A 20,812-nucleotide genomic window follows, 5' to 3' on the forward strand; every position below is an offset into this window, starting at 1 on the left:
GGGGACATGAAGCAGGACAACCCATCGTACACAGACTGCACAGCACAGTGTCCTCCACTCAGGTTTCGAGTCAGGGTCTTTAAAACGGAGTCCAGTCATAATTGCCGGCCACCGGCCCATAACAGAGGCCGCATATATCGAAGAGAACAGAGAGAAACAAGAGGAAGGATCGGTCAGCGTGGTGTTCCTAATCTCAGAAGTTGCTTCAGGATGCGATGACCGTTCGTTTTAAGATCCCCGTTGTTGTTGTTTAGTGTCCTTGTAATTTGTGCAAACAGACATTGACGTCTCCTCAAGCCATTGTCCTCGACGCGCCAGGTGGGTATGAGCTGTTCCATAAGCTTGAAGTATGACAAAATTAGATTAACGAGAAGGTGGGAACGATTGTTGCAGTCGTAAGAAGATGGCTTGCCCTCAGTGGGATAATGCACAATGGACATGTCCGTTTGTAAAAGCTTAAGCCCACAACCAGTCTTGAGAGACAAATAGATGGAAAGAAAAAAAAACCCACCATTGCCATGTGCGGTACGGTAAACGGCCTTGTCAGCGGCGTACCTGGGAATTTACGATCCGCTTTCGTGTGAGACAAGCTGCGCAGATGCGATAGTGTGGTTTGAAAAGGCGAGTCAGTGTGGAGCCGCTTCCCCGGACGCGTCGCCGCCTCTTTAACGGAGCCCTGGCAACGCTACGACCGAGGAGCACCTGATGGACGAGCTTACGCCATCTCCGTGTAGCGTCCGTCCCCCAACCTGGCGGCTCCGCATTCCTCTTCCCAATTCACCATGTCCACTAATTTGGGAAAGCAGGCAACCGCACGAGCGCCCTCCATACCACCACGGTCCAATGGCAACTTCCCACCGAGCCTCGCTCATGGCTCTTCAAGGCTCGGCACTTGGATCCGAGCCGATGAAACACCTGTTCAAGGACGTTATGCATTTTAGAGGTTGTTGTTTTGCCCAACTTACCTGCGAGCCTCATTGAGATCCTCGTAAGTTACAGCATATCGTCGATATCTGCGCATCCCTTGAAGTTGTATTGCGTCCTACGCATCTCTCGGTCCACATTGTCAGTTTGACCTAAACTCGCACTTTTGTTGAAGTACCACACTCCTTACAGAGCATTGGTGCTGCCTAGGCGGTTTCTCGGTCAGGGTTATACTCGGTGGTTTTCCGTTTCCTTCCCAGCGTTTGTCCGTACTCTAACCTTTTTAAATGTCCGGCATCAAGCGAGGAAGCAGCACGTACCATTTTAGAAAGTGTTTGGAATGACTCGGACGGGATTTGAACCACCGACCTCCCAGACACAGCGCGGACGCTCCAACCAACACACCACCAAGTCTGCTCGACTCGCAGTCGGCGTCTTGTTTTTTTTCCTCATGCAGTTGTTTTTGAAATCCTTTCACAACGTTTTGCTATCGTAACCTCAATCAAATCTCCTTGCTCATCTCAAAAATACTGTTGTGATGCTCTTTCTCTTCCTTCGTCAGTTTTTTTTTAAATTTCTGAATTGCCTGGATTGCCTGGATATGCAGTGCCTGGATTGCATGTGTGCGACATGTTCCTTTCAGACGCTTGACTCTGACCAAATGGAATTGTCAAATGAAATAAACACCGGATGTATTTTTACTCCACCACAAGTTTTTTTTTTTTGTCCTTGACATCACGTCAACGACAATGACAACTCTGTTCGAAATGAAACCTGAAGCCAACACTTCAGACGTACAGCATAATTGATTTGCAAATATTCAAATCCGTAGAACGCCTGTCCTTTGTCTGCTTCCTGTTTGTAACCACAGGCAAGCCACCACCCCGAGTCGACGTGTAACCACTGAGGAATAAACGGTGCAGGGAGGAAGCAGCAAGGGTGGAGGTGGCCCAGGATGCGGCGGAGACCGCCGCTAGCCCATGCGGGGCGACGTTCTCTGTGCAGCCTTGCCACTCTGCTCCTGCATCTCATCTGCATCTGTGCCAAAGGGCACGTCATCAGGTGAGGCGAGGAACCCAGGACTGCATTTCATTGCCTGCCACCTATCTGCTCTCTTGAGCAACAAAGTGGCTTTAATTCAGTTCGAATGATTCCTTTAGCAGTTTTGGCTTTGTGATTATGCAGTGTAATTTTTAGTGCGATGCTGAAGCTCGCAGAATGGTGCGATTCAGATCCGCAGCGAACAATTCACGTCATTTGCTTTCTGCCACCTGATATTCAAGACCGTCCAAAACTGCATGGATTACCGTTGTTCGGGGTTACTCGGGGCATTCAATGGGTTCTCGGAACAAGACGCACACAATACTCCAAGACACTCCAAAAAACAGTAGAACGAGGTCGATACATAAATAATTAATATATGTGTATGTTTTATAACTAATTATACGTACCTATGCTGTATCGTAAAGAAGTAATGTCAAAACATTCACATGTTGGAATATTGTATCTCGTCCGTTGAACTTTTTGAACGCCCTTCATCGGTCGTAAGCTGCATGTTCTAACCTCTGTGATGAAGTTTGAAAGTGGTACAAAAGTTTGACCAGTTTTGGTAAGAGCTGCAGGTTGAACGGTTTCTCTTTTCATTCATAATATAGGTTCCCCACAGAACAATCCACATGGCCACTCAACCACTTGGTGGTGCACCCACACACAGGGACCGTGTATGTTGGTGCGGTGAACCGTATCTATCAACTTTCATCGCGGCTCGAGCTGGCACGCTTGCATGAGACCGGACCCGTCCGTGACAACCCAGCGTGCTATCCGCCACCGATGGTCGAAGCCTGTCCTCAGGACCTGGTCCACACCATTAATGTGAACAAGCTGTTGATGCTCGACCACATTACAGACCGGCTTTTGGCCTGTGGTAGTGTTTTTCAAGGTGTTTGCCAGCTTCTCAAGCCAGACGACTTGTTTAAGTTAGGAGAACCAATGCATCGTGCTGAACATTACCTGTCAAGCGTCAACGAAAGTGGGACCATGGTAGCATTTGTGGTGCCGGGTGACATCGGTGAAGAAAGAGGGGCAAACCATGATGGGCAGCACGTGCTGTATGTTGGGACCCCCGTTGGAGGACGGGTTGATTACTTTCCAACACTGTCTGCACGCAAGTTGACCGAAGATGCGGAAGACTCAGAAATGTTTGATTTCATCTATCACAATGAATTTGTGTCGTCTCAACTCAAAATTCCATCTGACACCCTTGCATCATTCCCAAACTTTGACATATTTTACATCTATGGCTTCCACAGTGGGACCTTTGCCTACTTCCTGACGCTGCAGCCTCATACAAGGCCAGCGGTCTGGGGTGGAAGTGATGCAAATAGCAGGGGTGCACACTTTTCATCAAAAATTGTGCGCCTTTGTCTCACTGACTCCAAGTTCTATTCCTATGTGGAACTTCCGGTGATGTGCCAAAAAGATGGCATAGAATATACAATGATGGAGGCGGCCGTGTTGGCAAGGCCAGACCCACTGTTGGCCAAGTGGCTTGGCATTTCCGAACACGACGACGTGCTATTTGCTGCGATGGCACGAGACCGGGAGAACCGGCACATGGTGCCGCGTTCATCGGTTCTTTGCATGTTTGCTTTGCGTGACATAGACAGGAGCATAACCGAACGCATACGTGGCTGCTATCGTGGAGAAGGACGTCTGGAATTGAGCTGGAACCTCAACAAGGACATGCGTTGCCTCCCATCCGTGAGTTGGCTCTGTTATCTTGTGTTTAAAAATGTCTGCTCGTGTACAAGTTCACTTGTTTTTGCCTCCACAATCAACACCTGTTTGAGGTGATAATTATTGATTTAAACTCTCTTGTTATGTTCAAAACCACATCTGGTGTCTTTTTTTTTTTTTTTGGTTGAGGTTCTTCGGGCTGTGAGCTCATCACACCAACCTTCCAACCCCTCATTTGTGTGTAAAAATGTTCGACCTCATTTGAGTTAATTGCCTATGTTGTAAAATGTTTTGATAAGCCTCAAATACAATGACTTGGTTCACAAATACAAACTGTATATTAAAGAATGGTGAAATGTTTGACCTTGTTCCCATCTCAAACACTCTGCGTGTGCCCATTCTTCTCGTCCTCTTAACTCTCTCCTTGCAACTTCCTTTCCCTTCCACAACACCCTCCCCCCCCCCCCATTCTTCATACAATTCACCAAACTCATCTTCTCCACAATCCACCCTTCTCTTTTTCTCAATGTTCATTTTCTCAATTCCCCCAATCTAGCATATTAGTAAGATGAATGTTCACTTTTATAGCATTACAACCTATTCACACTTCTGAAAGAGTTGTGTCACATTTTCTTGTTGAGATCTTAAAATTCTGATCACCATGACTGCTTATTGGGATGAACAAAAAAGAATTGTCGAAACTTCATATGTACCTTATTTCAACAGGAAATGACCCTTGCTTTTCCTCCTATTTCATAAACTTCCAGGATTTATCAATTGTAGGTTTTCTTTACGACTACCACTACTACGACTACGACTTCTTTAATGCCCTCCCCTCCCCCCCCCCAATTATGCCCATATTATTGAGAGGTTGGGTGTTTTCCAAATCGTTCTCAAGCCAGCTGGTCATGCCTGATGTTCGACTGAATGTGCCAGGAAGTTAGCCAGGGTGCCGACAATAACTCGCCTACTCTTTTTCGTCAGAAAGACAATGAGGGATCTTTCACATCCACCAACTACTGCTAGTAGATGGGACACATCGCTTAATGCCTATTTTAGGGACATCACATTTTGTGAGGGACGTCACCTTTTTTGGGATGCCCAGCCTGGAAAGCACCAATGCAGCAGTTTGAGAATCAAATCCAGGCTGATAGTTCAAAGCTAAGTGCACTTCCCTCTCAACCATTTCATTAATAACACCAACAACGAGAATGGCACTCCGTATAACACCGATCTCCACCAGGATGAACAGTTTATGTTTTGTATCCTGCTGATAGGTTGGATCTGCATCCATACCGAAACCAAAATTAAATCAGCTTGCTCTTGTCACCGACCTAACTCACCCACCAAGTTTCGTCTGAATCCGCCCATAACTTTTGGAGATATTGTGTTGTATATCATTTTGGACCAATCTTTCAATGGTGAATCCATCCATCCATCGGGACCAAACTCTGCACCGAGCATTGGTGCTGCCAAAGCAGTCTTCTTGGCTATTGGGCACAATCCTGGACAGGTCGCCACTCCGACACAGCATACCAGCAAGCTGGCACTCATTTTGCCGACCTCGGAAGGATGACAGGCAGAGTCAACCCCACCTGGTATTAATTCAACAGCTGAGTGGGATTTGAACTCAGGATCCTACGATGCCAAGCCCACCACCCTAACCAGTAAGCCAACAACAGGCATATAATGGTGAATAATCACTTTGAAAATCAAAAATATTCCCATATCCGGACCAAATCTTCACTAAAATCGATTTAGTTGATCCTTTTCACACACCCATCCTGTCCACCAAGTTTCGTCAGAAACCATCTATAACCTTTTGAGATATCGTGCTACACAGTGTATCAGTTTTTGCCTGATTTCTCAATGGTGATGAATCGCTTAAAAAAAATTATACTATCCAGATCCCAATCCGGATCTTTACCAATATCTAACAATTCATCCTTGTAATGCACGGAACTTGTCCACCAAGTTTCGTCCGATTCCGTCCATAACTCTTTGAGATATCATGGTAAATATCGTCTCTTTGGATCTGGATCGAGATCTTCACCAAAATCGGAATTATTTCATCCTTGTCACAGACTCAACCTGTCCCTCAAGGTTCATTCAAATTCATCCATAACTGTTTGAGTTATCGTGCTACATATCGTTTTTGTTCCTATCCCTCAACATTGAAGAATCACTTAAAAGAAATTCTTGGATCCAGATCCAGATCCAGATCTTCATAGAAATCGAATCGATATGTGCTTGTCACACACACAACCTGTCCTCCAAGTTTTGCCAAAATCAGTCCATAATTTTTGAGTTCTCCTGCTCAGAGACAAACATAAAGAAAGATAGACAAACCACATTTCCTAAAGATAGGACCAAAAACGAAATCAGCCCACATGTCCTAAAAACATGCTCTACTTCCCTTGCTCACCCTCTCTCTGTTCTGTTCACCCATCATTTGCTCAAGGTCATGTGCCATCTGCTTGGAAATCAGCAAACATTACCGCTCTGCATATAAAAGGTGCAAAAACAGATCCCTGCAACTGCAGACCAATCAGCCTTCTCCCAATCATCAGCAAGGTTCTGGAATCCATCATCGCTTCAGATATTAAATCCTTCCTCTTCTCCAATGGCCTGATTTCCGATCATCAATTTGGATTCAGACCAGGTCACTCTACCCTGGATATGCTGATTCTGCTCTCCCAACAATGGATGGAGGTCCTCAATGCCAGACATGAAATCAGAGCCATATCCGAAGACATATCACGTGCTTTTGACACGGTCTGGCACCCTGCCCTGCTCACCAAACTATTCCTATGGTATCCAAGGACATCTCCACTCATGGCTCACAGACTTCCTCTCCTGTCACAGCCAACGTGTGGACCTTGACGTTCTCTCATCCCCTCTTTCTGTCAAGGCTGGAGTTCCTCAAGGCAGTGTTCTGGACCATGTTCTTTTTCTGGTTTTCATCAATGATCTCTCTGACTGAAAATTCCTCTATATCTCTTTGCTGATGACTCCAGCCTCTGCCGTACAATCTGTCATACCTCAGATCGGCAAGAAGCAGCCTCTTCACTCTCTGCAGATCTGGATAAAATCACACGCTGGTCCAACATGTGGAACATGTCTTTCAACTCTGACAAATCTCACACTCACTCTCACTATGTCTCTCCGAAAGGAATATTTCGAACCACACCCCCCCCTACCATCTACTTTCTCAACAATACTCTTGAAGAAGTCATTTCATTCAAGCTTCTGGGTCTCACTATCTGCCAAGATCTTTCCTGGGAAAGCCACATTTCCAACCTGCCCTCCAAAGCCAGTTGCCGACTGGGCATCCTCCATTGTGAAGAGGCTGTCCTTCCTTGGCGCACCTGAGTTCCTGACCACATGCAAAGCTTTCGTCCACAGCCTGATGGAGTACTGCTCTCCCCTCTGGGCTGGTGCTCCTCTCCTGCCTGTCACATTTCTCAGCTTCACGCTGTGGAAACCAAGGCATTTCAGATCATCGGTATTTCCCGTGATGAGGTTGAGTCTTTGGGTCTCTCGCTGTCTCACCGCAGGCAGGTCAGTGGTCTTTCTGTCTTCTAGCATCTCCTCTCCAGCCTTGCCCCTCCTGCTCTCTCTGTGATTTGTCCCCACCATATTTCCTCAGGGTGTTCAAGGTCCACCAACAACCCCCTTCTGGTAAAACTCCCAAAATTCAGAATCACTGCTCACCTTCACTCTTTCATTCCTCTTATTTTTCCCACCTTTGGAACAAACTCCCACACTCTCTACAATCCCATTCTTTCCTCCAGGTCTTCAAAACAGCTGTTCACCACCATCTCTTATGTTCTGCCATCCAAATCCACGATGTTTTCTACCCCCGCAAATCCACCCCAAACCCACCTCCTTCAAATTTCCTGCTTTACTTCCTGAAAGTCTCCATAGTGTAAGGACCTGAAACTCCCTATGGTGTCTACCTTCTTTACCCCATGTACCCCACCCCATCCTTCTCCCTTCCACAGATCTCTGTTCCCCACTGTTTTGTCCTTCCCTCTCCCACCTCTCTCGTTTCCTGCTCCCATTGTTGTGCATTCTGTGTGTTAGCTCTCATACGAGCATCGACGGTGTATACAAAAGGGGGGAAAAAAATATCCGGATAAGCAGGGTTGAAAACATAACCTCTGTCCTCCTCCTGTGATGGAGTTAACAACTAATCCTCTTGCTCTCCCTGGATATAGCTCATCTCAAAGGCAAGATTCTAAACAAAGACATCAATGTCTGAGACCATAATGTATAATTTTCTGCAAACATCTGAAGATAGGTGTTTTCTCTTGTAGCTGGTGATCATCGATGACAAGTTTTGTGGCTGGGATACAAATCAACCCCTTGGTGGGTCGGTTGAGGTGAAAGGTACAGCCTTGCTGTCGGATTTGTCAGATGGCATGACATCGGTTGTTTCATACATCTACAACAACCATTCCGTCATCTTCGTTGGTACATCTCAAGGAAGCATCAAAAAGGTAACTTTTGAGTTCTGTGCTTCGGCCATAACTGTCTTTGTTACATCATTTCCTCCCCCCCCCTCTACCTCCCCCCAAAAAATCCTCTTCTCAAATAATTTTCATCAGGTGAGCAAACTTCTTGTGAAAGAAATAATACTTTCAAATTATTATGGACAATTTACAAGTAAAGATGGAGTTTGATGTACTTGCATTCAGTACAGAGATATACGTTAACATCGTGATTTGTACATATCCTTCAGGTAATTTTACTCTGTATATTTTCTCATGAATGCTGTAGCTGGCAAGCTTATGCATTATTTGTTTGAGAGAAAGTGAACACAAAAAAAAAAACAATTAGGCATGGCCTTTGTGGCCAATTAGTTGGTTTGCAAGTGCTAAATTATTGGTTGTAGTTTAACAATACAATTTGTGCTCAAAATTCAGTACAGTGGTAAGCTGTTAGTGAAGATGCTGGACAGGTATCCCAGAGGTTGTGGGTTCAAATCCAGCAAAAGGAAACCAACAGTATTAAGGATTTGGATTCTAAGCTTCAGGATGTACATTTCGTTTCACGCCAACTGCCAGCCCACTGTCGGATTATCAATATAAAAACCCACCTTGCTCACTAATGATATTCTGGGTGGGATAATCTGCCTGCCCCATCTAGTCAGGTCTACATTTGATCCATTTACTATGGTGGGCTGTTATTCCCTTCCCTTGTTAAAGCAGGTTACTCAGAATGATATAGGTCTGGACCCTTCTGTACTCACAACATTCAAAAAAAGGTTTTATAACCCGAATGCTCACAACAGTCTAAGGAATGCCAATTCGCATTTTTTTTTAAACACATAAGTACACATAATTATAAAGGAAATGTTTTTTTAGCCGCGTCTCACGTGGCGAACGTGGCTCGAAGAGAGCTCCGCGTTGTTCTTCTTCTGGTGAAGATAAAACCTTTAGGACTCAGCTCTTTTATATACAGGATCCAGATCTCCTAAAATACTAAACACCTGTACACATCCTCACATTGAGGGTGCCTTTTGAGAGCGTCTATCATGAACTTTTAAATATATTCGGACATTTTCTTTAAAGTTTCGAAAAGTTCACGTTACTATTTAAAGATTATTCCATTTAATATGTATTGTAATTTCGAAAATACACGATTTTCTCATGATGAACAGGAGCCTCCATGACGGGTCTCGCTATTGGCTCCATCAAGGCACACGACGAAATATCGGAAGTTGTTGTTATTGCCTTTAGGATGCGGCTGTTGGACACATTTGTCCTTGTTTTCTTACAAGTTATACACCTGTACTCAACATTTTGTAAAAATATTGGTATTTCTTAAATTATTGTTGAGCATCTCATAACAATAACTTTTTGAATACCCCACACATTATAAAAGGGTTACGTTACTCTTATAGGTACAAAAACAAACACATAATCAGTCTTCTAAAGATTTCTTGCTTTCAAACTTTTATAATAATAATAATTATTATGATAATAATAATGATGAGTTCACTTCCAAGGAACATTGACACAGGAGGAGGCCATTAGGCCCATCAAAGCCTGTGTATCTACTAGCAGGCACCCCCACTCTCCAGGTGGAGTACTCTTCTCAGTTTATTGGAACTCAGGCTGAAGTTCATGTTGGAGTACGTACACTGACATAAGGCTAAAGTACGTGCTCATCTGCTGGCCTTGCATGGTACTTAAGGCCAGTATTGGGGTTTGAACCAGACTTATAACTGGGTTTGGAACCTCTACGTATGCCCAAGAACTTTTAAATGTCTAATTTTGGAATTTCGGTGACGTCCACATTTGCTCCATTATAGTAATTGTAAGATTCAGTGTAAACTGAAAACAAATTTTTGTTGGCCCACTTCGAGTTCCCATCTGAACCACTACAGATCATTATGCTTAGAACCCAGTTTTAAATCCCATTTACGATACGGATGAAATCAACAGGACATTGATCGAGGTATGCTAACCACCGTGGAAAGCAGGAAGCTGATATTTCGGCTCCAATGAAGGGTTAACACCTCGAAATGTCAGCTTCTCCTTGCTCCCCACGGCTGTCAGCATACTTTGATCCACATTCTGTTAATTTCATCCATTGTTCCACGTGTCCACCGACGCAGACAGCACTCGACTTTTCCAGCAAGATCAGTTCCTCGTTGTCCATTTTCTCGATGTATTCGTCCATTGTTTATCATTAAATGTCCTTGTAATTCTAATTAGCATATTCTGGTATGTACGAAGGTTTCTGTTCCTGCATGTGATTTATGTAAAAGCTCCACAGTGAGCCTTATATCAATAGTATGCAAATAAATAAATAAATATGTAATAAGGTATTAAAATATAAAACTGCAATGTGAAATCCTCTAATTGAAGTCCAATCCCCAAAGGGTCGTTTTCACAACACAAGGCTGGCTGGGATACCTTTTCAACAATTTCCTGCAATCAAAGAGCAGGATGACTATCTTCCAGTCGCTTTCCTGACCTCTGATTAGAAAAAAAAAGCTCAACCTATCTTGTCAGCCATGTCAACTCATTGTAATACAACCACAAACAGGAAGGATGTTTTTGAATTATCTCTCTCAGCATGCAATTTACAAGCTTCCTTTGTTTGTGGAATATTTTTAGAGCCACATATAGTTCGTTTTGTTTTTAGTGTCTAAGGCTCAGGGAGGAGTAGATACACGTTTCACGTGCAGGACGATGACTTTTGAAGGTGCTAATAAATTAACCAGGCTATTAGTAAAGGATGGAGAAACCAACATGATATATGGGATTGGGACCTGCAATTCCAGCATCATGAGCTGTGTGCTCAGCGAGGAATGTCAAAGAGATCAAGCCAAATAAACAGACACTCAAAGTAGCTTTATCACTGTTTGCCTCTCACAGCCTCAAATACGAGTTACTTACTCATAGGGACATCTAATAACTTTGAGGAGATGGGATACCAGACCTAATGACTTTATAAATCCATTGTGTTCATTGATCAACGTTATATGGAGATAATAGTTCACTCAAACCCGCATTCCTCACATTCATAAATGCCCTTTTTAAAATTTCTATTCATCGGGCATTGTCGTATTCAGCGAGAGCGAGCAGGATGGTTTAGAGGTGGTATACTGGTGTTTGAGCTGTCATGTCTGGGTTCGATTCCCGACCCGACTTTTGAAACCGTCGCCCAGGTGCTTCACGGGCAAGGCATTGCATTCATGATTGCTCCATATTTCAGAGGACGTTAAGCCAGGTGTCCCATCTGCCTGGTGCTGCTTGCATTCACCGGTGCACGTTAAACACCCCAGGGTTCCTTTCACAAGAATAAGCCATTATTTCCAGCACCCTGGTTAAATTCCAAAATCCTGCCCCGACTACCGCTGGGAAAGGCAATTGCAACCTTCCCAGTGATTCCACACCTTGAGACCGCTTCGGCAGCACGGATTCTCTGGAAAAGAGAGTATGGACATTGGATTGGATTGTATCGTCAACTACAAGGTGATTTATCTCATAACAGTTGACAAAAATCAGATGTTTTGCAAATCCATTTTTTTTTTTGGTGTGCATTGTCGAAGCTCATATGAGAGCGAGCACACAACCCACAACAGGAGGGGGGGGGGCACGAGACAAGAGGGGTGGAAGAGGGAAGGACAAAACAGTGGGGAACAGAGACATTATGAGAATTGGCCAATAATGATATATATTATTTCATTATGATACTTTCATTATTTAAGTTTTGCTTTCCTCAAAATTTAACCAAAATTTAACCATTGAACAGGCACATTTGGTCTATCTTTTGATTCTCTCTTTTGAAAAACATTTTCCTTTGTCTTTACCATCAATCTCCGTTCTCTTTCTTTCTTGCATTGAGCACACTGAGACCGCTAGCTGACACTAGAAGGTGATAATACTCCTGTTAAAGGGTTGATCACTGTCGAACAAGGTGTTTACAACTAATAAGTAGTGAAGCATGCACTCAAACTTAGCACCATTGCTTTTCGAACTTTCCTTCAATATATAATTGTCTATTTTCATTACTGGATTGGGACATTTGTCACCTGGAATTTTTTCATTTCATGCAACGGATGTTGCGGATTATGGGTCAAAATTAAATGGTTATAAGTTTTCTGGTAGGGGGTGACTCAAAAATTGACAAAAGGAAAGGACATACAAATCACAGACTCGGCGGCATAATGGTTGGAGCGTCTGCTCTGAGTCTGGGAAGTTGGTGGTTCAAATCCGAACATGGCCGTGTCATGCCAAAGACTTTTAAAAAATGGTATGTGTCGCTTCCTCGCTTAGCAGTTAGCATTTAGAGGATAGAGCACGGATAATCGGCATTAGTTTACAACCCATCTGGAAATATTTCTCCTCAACTGCCCCCCTAACTACAAAGAGGAAAGCGACGTCACAAGGGGGCGTCGCTGGCACTCAGAGTGCTCCGAGACGTTGCATCATTTCTCCGAATGTCAGCGGCGATGTTTTTGTGGTCTTGTCCGGTGTTTTCCAATGTCTTTGTTTTGTATGTGTAGGCACGGTTTGTATATGAAGGGGAGATTTGATCCAGAATTTTAAACGACCCGCTCCAGAATGTGATTGCCCCTCCCTGCCAGATCGATAACGTTTGAGCATACTTCAATGATATTCCAAATTGCACAAGTAATCAGCAATTCATGAATGTTTGTTTAATTACATCTTCACCTGAGCTTTGTCTCAACATGCCTTTCTCCAGATGTTTGGGGCAAACTTTTTTGTGTGCGTTCAAAATAAATGGCAGCTGACTAGAGCGGTTGTTTGAATATGTTATCTCGGGCTTGGCACGGACAGCCGACTCACAAACAAGGAGCCGGTGATACACACATGTTTTGACATTCAGTGGGCGGTTTAGCAACATTATAATGAGCAGTATAATGAACTTCTGCACGTCCAAATTTCTGAGTATTTGGCATTCCAACGACCATTCGGCGGTTGCAATATCCGAGTACATTAGCAATTGCTTTGAAGCTGTCAAGGGCTTAAATATCATGTAAAACCTTTGAGAGTTAATCTACAAATTGCGCACAATTAGCAGAAATGGATTTATGAATCATATATGACACACCACACACACGCACACACACACACACACACTTTCTTTTTTTAATACATAACATGTTACATACATATATATATATATATATATATATATATATATATATATATATATATATATATATATATATATATATATATATATATATATATATATATAGTAGCATCCAATAAGCAGGGCCCCTGGTAAAAATTACAATGCCACGTTCACGTGTGGCGCATGGGGAAGGCAAAATCATTTTGTCATTAAATATATTTTTAATTGTTCATTGCGCATGACAGCAGTGCCAGAAAACCTTCCATGGAGGTGAACACTTTAATTGTTTGTGTTGGAAGAAGGCAATTTTTTTTCTACTTTTAATGGTAACAACATTGCTACATCGCGTCCACCTAGACGTGAAGGGATTTTCACGCGGAACTGTGTGGTTGCGACCCCACTACCACCCGGCTAATCTTCTGCACGGAATTGAGTTTGCCTGAAATTCGCCCGATTTCGCCAGAGTCGCACGTCTTTACATAATGTAAACAAGGAATATCCGCTGCTTCCCTCGCTTGAGTTCCAACATTTTGTAATTCATCGAAGGTTGTTATACATGTTTGACAGGTGCACATGTCGAAGGGATTTTGTATGGGTTTGGTGAGGGTGTCTTGGATTTAAGTTAGTTTGCGGATGAGGTTACGTAAGAACCAGAAGATGGGGACAATTTGGGTATTCGTTTTACATTCTTGATACAACCATTCACTGTACATATAAATTCTACCGAAAGGAGTTCTGTGGCATCGTGGATTACCCTTTACGGATGTGAGTTCGACTCCCATGGATGCTCAGGATGGAAATTTCTGTAACGGAGTGGCGACCTGTCCATGATTGGTTCTCAGCCGTGTAATTCTATGTGACTTGTCGTGATCGTCGACGAAGCTCTGTCAAGAGTGCGGACCCCCTGTCACCTCATCTGTATGTAATATGTGCTATGTGACGTCAAATTTAAAGCTTTCCCAGGCAGTGAAGGTAATGAAAGGAGAGGCTTACATGGCAGTCTTATTTTAAATGTAATAAATGTTTACTTTGCGTTATAAACGTGAAAGTCGAGTGATGAAGAACACACAATTCTTTGGCACTCACAATTAGAAACAGGCGTCGTCGGATACGGATCATTGCTGCTATTGTTTACCGTTTTCAGGTCCAGTTTTCTTGTCGTCGACCATTATATAATTGTCTTCTTGCTAAATAGGTGATTTAAAGGGAAAGCTTTAAGCGTGCAAGTTGTGCTACATCTCTGGGCCGCTCTGACCACCCCGATGATGTAATTGTGTGATGTAAATCGAAACAGCACGTATCATTTTAATCGTCCTCACATGTGGGGGAACTTATTTTTTCAAGATCAAGAACCACAGATGAAAAGATACCCTCACAAAGGAGCCTGGGATGGACTGGCTCTTGCTGCTGACCGTGAAATCAGGCATCTGGGGGCAGGAAGGGGATTTGACCGAAGGGGTTAACAACAGATGGAGTTTGGACAGGCCGAAGAGATTGAGCATCTGAATGACAGCTGTGTGCATATTTAACAGTTGTAGCAAAAAAGAGGTTGGACAAAAGGTGGAAGGTAAAGGGGGGGTAAGGGAGGGAGCAGGGGGGGGTGTCATTTGCACATTTCTTCAGCATGGGTGGTGCTTTATAATTGACTTCCCTTGTGATTATAAAAGCGACCAAACGAGCCATCCAATTCCGATTCCAAGTTCGCTGCAGTTACAAACTCTGAGGCCGTGTGTTCAAATGTGGTGCACAGAGTGGGGTTACACTGCACCGTTTAACGGTGTCGAGGACGCGGAATGTTCTCAGGAAAACCGGTCATTGGAAACAGGTTGAACCCTGGGCTATTTCATTTCACAGGACCCTGTTTGGCACCAACAAAAACTACATGCCTGACCTTAAATCCTGAACCCTTACCACGCATGGGTCGGAAGCCCATCCCACATCATCCATCCTCTTCTCTTTTGCACTTCATTAATTATTTTGGTCTCTTGCCATCTTACCTTCTTCTTTATTACCTCTTTCCTTCCACGTGCTTGCACATCCACCTTCCTCTTTCATCCCCTCTCCTGTTTTGTCACTTTTCACCTAATTATCTCCATCCGTTTCACCCCTTTGATAACCCCCTCCATTAATCTTCAACCTTTCATTTCTTCTCACTGTCATACTTCAATATATGAACCAATGTATTAATCTGTAGATTTATATTAAAGTCAGATCCAATTCTTCGCTGCCATGCCCCCCATTGCCCTCTATACTTATCCCACCATCATCTCACGTCCTCTCTCTTTCTCTCTTCAAACTTTAAAGCTCTGCAAGCAGCACATTGAAAAAGCTGCCGACAAGAAAGGTCAATTATTTGTTTAATTTCTCGGCCCCACTGATAACAGTATTTGATTAAATTCAAAAGCATTTCTTTTCCCCTTCGTCGTCGTCCTATTTATCGTCTATTGGCATCAATGAAAGGCCGGAGCTGAATTAATGTGGTTTTTTTTTTTTCTTATTCATAAGGCGATCGGAATAGGGTGGTAGCGGAGGGGGCAGCTGGTGAGGCGTGAGTTTGTGTGAGAGGTAATGAATTTAAAGATTGCTCGCTTTGAATGGATCGGGCTTAAAATATGCATGGCTTGATGAATGCCGTCGCGCCAAGCATCTGCTGAGTGCGCGTTAGCGAAGCACTTTTGCTCACAGGGGGCACCACCATGACCTCAGGTTTAACGTGGCGTATTTGGTGAACAGACAGGTGGATTGGTCGACTGGGTTCCAGTTGATACGTCTCCGATGACACCATGTCGGCCATGCATGACAATTTTGCATTACTCTCCCGTTACTGGCATCTTGGGACAACGATCTCCCACCTTCTTTGCTGATCCCATTCATTTGGTGACGGTTAATGATAATATCATCAAATTTTCGTTGATGTCTACTTGCAAACTTATCATCATTGTCTTCTTGTTCTTGTACTATTATCACAGGAATATTTAATCCACTGGCATAACTGTACGAAATTCAAATAATTCACACTTGCGCACACACACGGACGTACGCATGCACGCACGCACACACACACACCTATTTGAAAATATCTCAGCTGGGTCATCTTATCAGCTTTCACTTTGTGAGCACTTGATAGAATCTTCGGTCAAGATTTTTGCATTCAGCAGAGCAGTGACCACAATTAAAAAAAAAAATGTTCACGTGGTATCATCCAGGCATTTTGTCACGTCACAATTAATATAGGAGAGATACTTTTGAACAAAAAACAAACAAAAAAAAACCCATCACATTTAATTATCTTTGTGGTGGATGCCACAAACTTCTCTTGAGATTTTATTAATTTACTTATTTCTACGAGGGAAGGCTGAAAGTTTCATGACACAATATTTGCAGTGAATATTATGTAAGGGATAAATTGATTCGGCATTTATGCATCAAAGAAAATTAGTTTCCCGTCAATCTATTTGCCTTCGTGAAGAATAAAATGTAAGATGCTGTTGCATTATATATGGCCTTACATGATACCAGCGGGGCAGGCAGGATTGCCGAGCACCCAAGAGGTATGTGCACTCATCTATGAGCTGTCTAGACTGTGTTCACATCTTGACCCAGCTATAAACTGTCATCCTGGTGTTCCTCTGGTTGCTGGACGCGTATCATGCCTGATCATGATCAATGTGTGTACCGTACCTTGGATGAACGCTAAACTTAGCATCACATCTGCCAGCATTCGTTGGTGGACGCTAAAGATCTCACGTTGCCTTTCACTAAGAGTCGGCGAGCTATCGCCGGCACCCTGAACCAATTAGAAATTCCTGCCCGAATGTGCAGGGGAACTGCTCAGCGGTGCAGCCATGTCCCCAGTAATGATGCAACGAGCAGGCTGAATTCAAAATTGAATCTCGGTCCATTGTGCATTTGCTAACAACATGATATCAGCTATGACTGCATTTCCACTAAAGAAAAAAATGAAATTGAATTTGCTGCTATAAGATTATTGCTCAATTCTCACCTAAGCAAGCGGAACACCATAATGAACTCAGCTAATTGTTTATCTCCATTTCACTTTTATACGGCCTTCAATTTGGCCGGAAGAACAGCTCTGAGGGTACCAGGGTACAAGGGCGTCTGCATAAACCTATCGAGCCCCAAAGACATCGCCCAGCAGCTGTCGAGAAAAAAAAAAAAATTGGATATCAAGCAATTGCTTCCTTGATCATTTTCCACAATGGATCAAGAAAGGCGATCCTTAATTTCCTCCATTAATATTATATTTGCAGCATTAAAGGGAAATTGACTACAGTGGAGTGAAAACTATTTTTCATGGGTTTCGTTCTTAAGGAGTTAAGCCTCGTGTGGTGAAGGTCATTTTTAATACAAAAATATGCAAACAATAATTATATTTTATGGCTCGTGCCAAGTTTTACTACAAAATAAATCATATGATTTTTATGGTTATTTACCAACCTGCACATAATCAAGCCTTTCCTCTGTGCACGGAAAGTGAAAGAATGTGTAAAGTGAAGCAAACAAATACAGCACAGGCTCCTTCAACTTTAGCACTCCATCCATCCATTGGAACCATACTCTGTGCAGAGCGTCAGTGCTCTGCACCAGAGTATGATCCCAAGCTCACCACTCTAGCCATGAAGCCAACACCAAGGATACTTAAGTATTACTTTCCATAATGGTTTGTTTGCTTTGCTCATCTTCCTCGTAAAGGCGTAAAGACAGCCCAGGCAGTTTCATTGGCTAGGGGTTACAACCCTGGATGGGTCACCATTCAGACAAAGGATATTCAACTTCGTGTTGCCATTTGGAATTTGGCCAGGGTGCCGGTGATAACTCACCTCCTCTTCACAAAGCACAGTGTGGGATCTTTAACGTTCACTAACTAAAACCAGCAGGTGGAACACACAGTTTGACGTCTCTCCGTAGGACTGCGCACACATTGATGGCTCGCCCTGCATGCAAAACACCAGAATGGAAGTTTATAGCTGGGCCGAGATTCACACTCGGGCTAGACATCTCAGACGTGAGAGAATATATACCTGTAGAGTGTAGACTATCCTGCCAGCCTTACTACAGCAACAAAACCATCACAATAAATCACCCGGTGTGTCTGTGAAGTGAATTGCTCTGATATAGTACAGTATTATGACGTCGTTTGAACTGCAATAATGTTATTCGTACAATAAGTATGGAATCGATTACTTAATACGTACTTACTGGACGTGGGTTGAGGAGTTGTGAGGGGAACGAAGCAAGTGTGAGAAGAATGAATGGAAGTGGGGGTCAACAGGGGTAATTGCACGGGAGGAGGGAAAGGGGAATGCGTGGAGAAGAGGAAGGTGGGGCGAAAAAAATTTCCACTACTTTTGCATACGTAGTATGGAGATATATGGGCGAGAATTTTAAGGTTAACTCATAAAAATATTGTTTGTATTTACGATAGAGAACATACCTTATGAGTACGATTTCTTCAAACTGAGGTGTGTTACATCCTTCATCGTACAGTAATAATAACCAGAGAGTTGGTGTCAAAGCCACCCAATGCTCGCCTGTTTATACATTTATCGTTTTTAAAAGACTAGTCTAATAATATTTTTTATAAAGCATTGCAGTGAAGTCTGATCCAAATAATTTCAAACCAATATATGTATTTGTATATTGTAATCAGTAAAAAATAGTGTGGTGGATAAAAACATTAGAAAGGAAAAAACTTTAACGTTGATGTGCTACAAAAAAAAGTTAAGTTCAAAACAGGTCAAAAAATTTAAAAATTTGAAATTATTTTTTAATTTTTACTTCACTACATCAAGAATATACCGCAAAGGAACATCCATGCCAAATATCAGCATCCTAGTACACATATTAAATGAATGGCAAGCTTCTAAATAACTTTCACCAAAAACCTTAACATTTTCATGCTCACGCTCACGCCGGGGGTATCGTTATAGCTCTCTGTTCTTCGAACAGGCGAGCTAAAAACGCCATTCTAAACATTGTTATCCAGAAAATGAAATCATTTTCCAACAATAAATCAGGAAATGCATTCAAAGTATTTTCTGTATCAACTGAAGCCCCTCTCTTTTTTTAAGTTCACTTACTTTACACGTTATTTTGTTTTGAGATGCTCTTGAAAACGATGATCTTGTGTTGTGTCTGTGATCGGCTTCCTGATTTCCAATGTTTCAGACAACATTGTCGGCCTGAAAATCTGTCATGGCGAGTGCTGTTAAATTAACTACTGACTTGCTCCAAACTTCCCAACAGCTTATTTACAACTTGGATTCATATGTGGAGATTGATCAATAAATTTGCGGCCTAACTTGAAGTAGAAATATATAAGGATGATTATTCAATTTAAGGGTTGCAATAGTTGTGCAGTACAAGGACGGTTGTGGGCAAATAACAGTGCTGATAACCATGGCGATCACAACTTGTCCATTCACAGAATATTGAAGACATAGAAGAAAAAGCCCATTTTTGTATTCATGACATGAAGCAAATAACCTTAACTGAATCATAAATTCGGTTTATAGGGGGTTATAAAATTAGATTTCTGAACGCGAAACAACATGTTAATGATGAAAGGCCTTGGGCTCAACAGCAAACCTTCTCTGTACAAGCACAAAGAAAGGGGAGGGCTGGGGAGCTGAAGAGGAGGAATGAGAAGAGGTAAAGGAGGTTGGTAGAAATTATCAGTGATTCTTGGGGGGAGGGAGTGGAACAAGAAAGGTGGTGTGTGTGTGTGTGTGTGTGTGTGTGCGTGCGTGCGTGCGTGCGTGCGTGCGTGTGTGTGTGTGTGTGTGTGTGTGTGTGTGTGTGTGTGTGTGTGTGTGTGTGTGTGTGTGTGTGTGTGTGTGCTTATGTGATGAGGGTGTGAAGAAGGGCCAAAATGTCTGAACTTTCGTATATAATATGTATATTGCTTCTAATTTGGAAGGTCTCACTATTTCTTAAATGGTAAAATGCTTTGTCAGCTGCAATTCTTGCATGACTCTACCATGTAAATGCTCACACCATGCTGAATGTGTATAACACAAAACAGTGAGTTGTTCATTTATCTTGATAATGTTTTAGAAGCACGTCGGTCGAAGGGTTATATTTATATGGGAGGTCAAGATGGAAGTGTCAATATCTAAAGGGCTCAAGAGATTTTGTCTGAATGAGATGGCAAAAGGAGCAGGTGGAACAACGGAAAGGACAAGTTTGGCAGAGAAAGGCAAAATGGGTTGCAAGTGAATTTTGAGCCAATTTTTTCTTCTCCCCTTTCCTTTCTTCTTTGGCCATTTCCTTACGTTGCTCAACTCTACCCTTTTGTTTGTTGAAGGAATAACAATGGAAACACAAAGGTAAGCAAAAAAAACCAAAAAAACAAACAAACAGCATTGATCAAATCTCGGTTCATTCTGGTGACAATATATTTCAGATCAACACAATGACATGTGAAAAAAGATCAATTAAATGTTATTGTCACTCCTCCATTCTTCTGGCAGAGCAACTTTAGCTTCTCATAACAGCAAGAATGCTCTCG

At 42.8% G+C, this 20,812-nt stretch overlaps 1 protein-coding gene across 2 annotated transcripts in view; it reads left to right on the forward strand.

Moving 5' to 3' along the window:
- The window catches only part of LOC147032567 (plexin-A1-like), a 424,700-nt gene that overhangs the window by 1,860 nt on the left and 402,028 nt on the right, over window positions 1-20,812 (forward strand). For both annotated transcript variants that reach the window (XM_085870308.1, XM_085870309.1), the window contains exons 2-4: window positions 1,796-1,986; window positions 2,580-3,684; window positions 7,980-8,162. In XM_085870308.1, the coding sequence (XP_085726434.1) occupies window positions 1,880-1,986; window positions 2,580-3,684; window positions 7,980-8,162 (1,395 nt within the window). In that variant the 5' untranslated portion in view covers window positions 1,796-1,879. The remainder of the gene's footprint in view (window positions 1-1,795; window positions 1,987-2,579; window positions 3,685-7,979; window positions 8,163-20,812) is intronic.

The sequence above is a fragment of the Eptatretus burgeri genome, chromosome 2, assembly GCF_056783735.1.
Source record: "Eptatretus burgeri isolate ZD-2024b chromosome 2, Ebu_testis_v1, whole genome shotgun sequence".
Taxonomy (NCBI): Eukaryota; Metazoa; Chordata; class Myxini; order Myxiniformes; family Myxinidae; genus Eptatretus; species Eptatretus burgeri.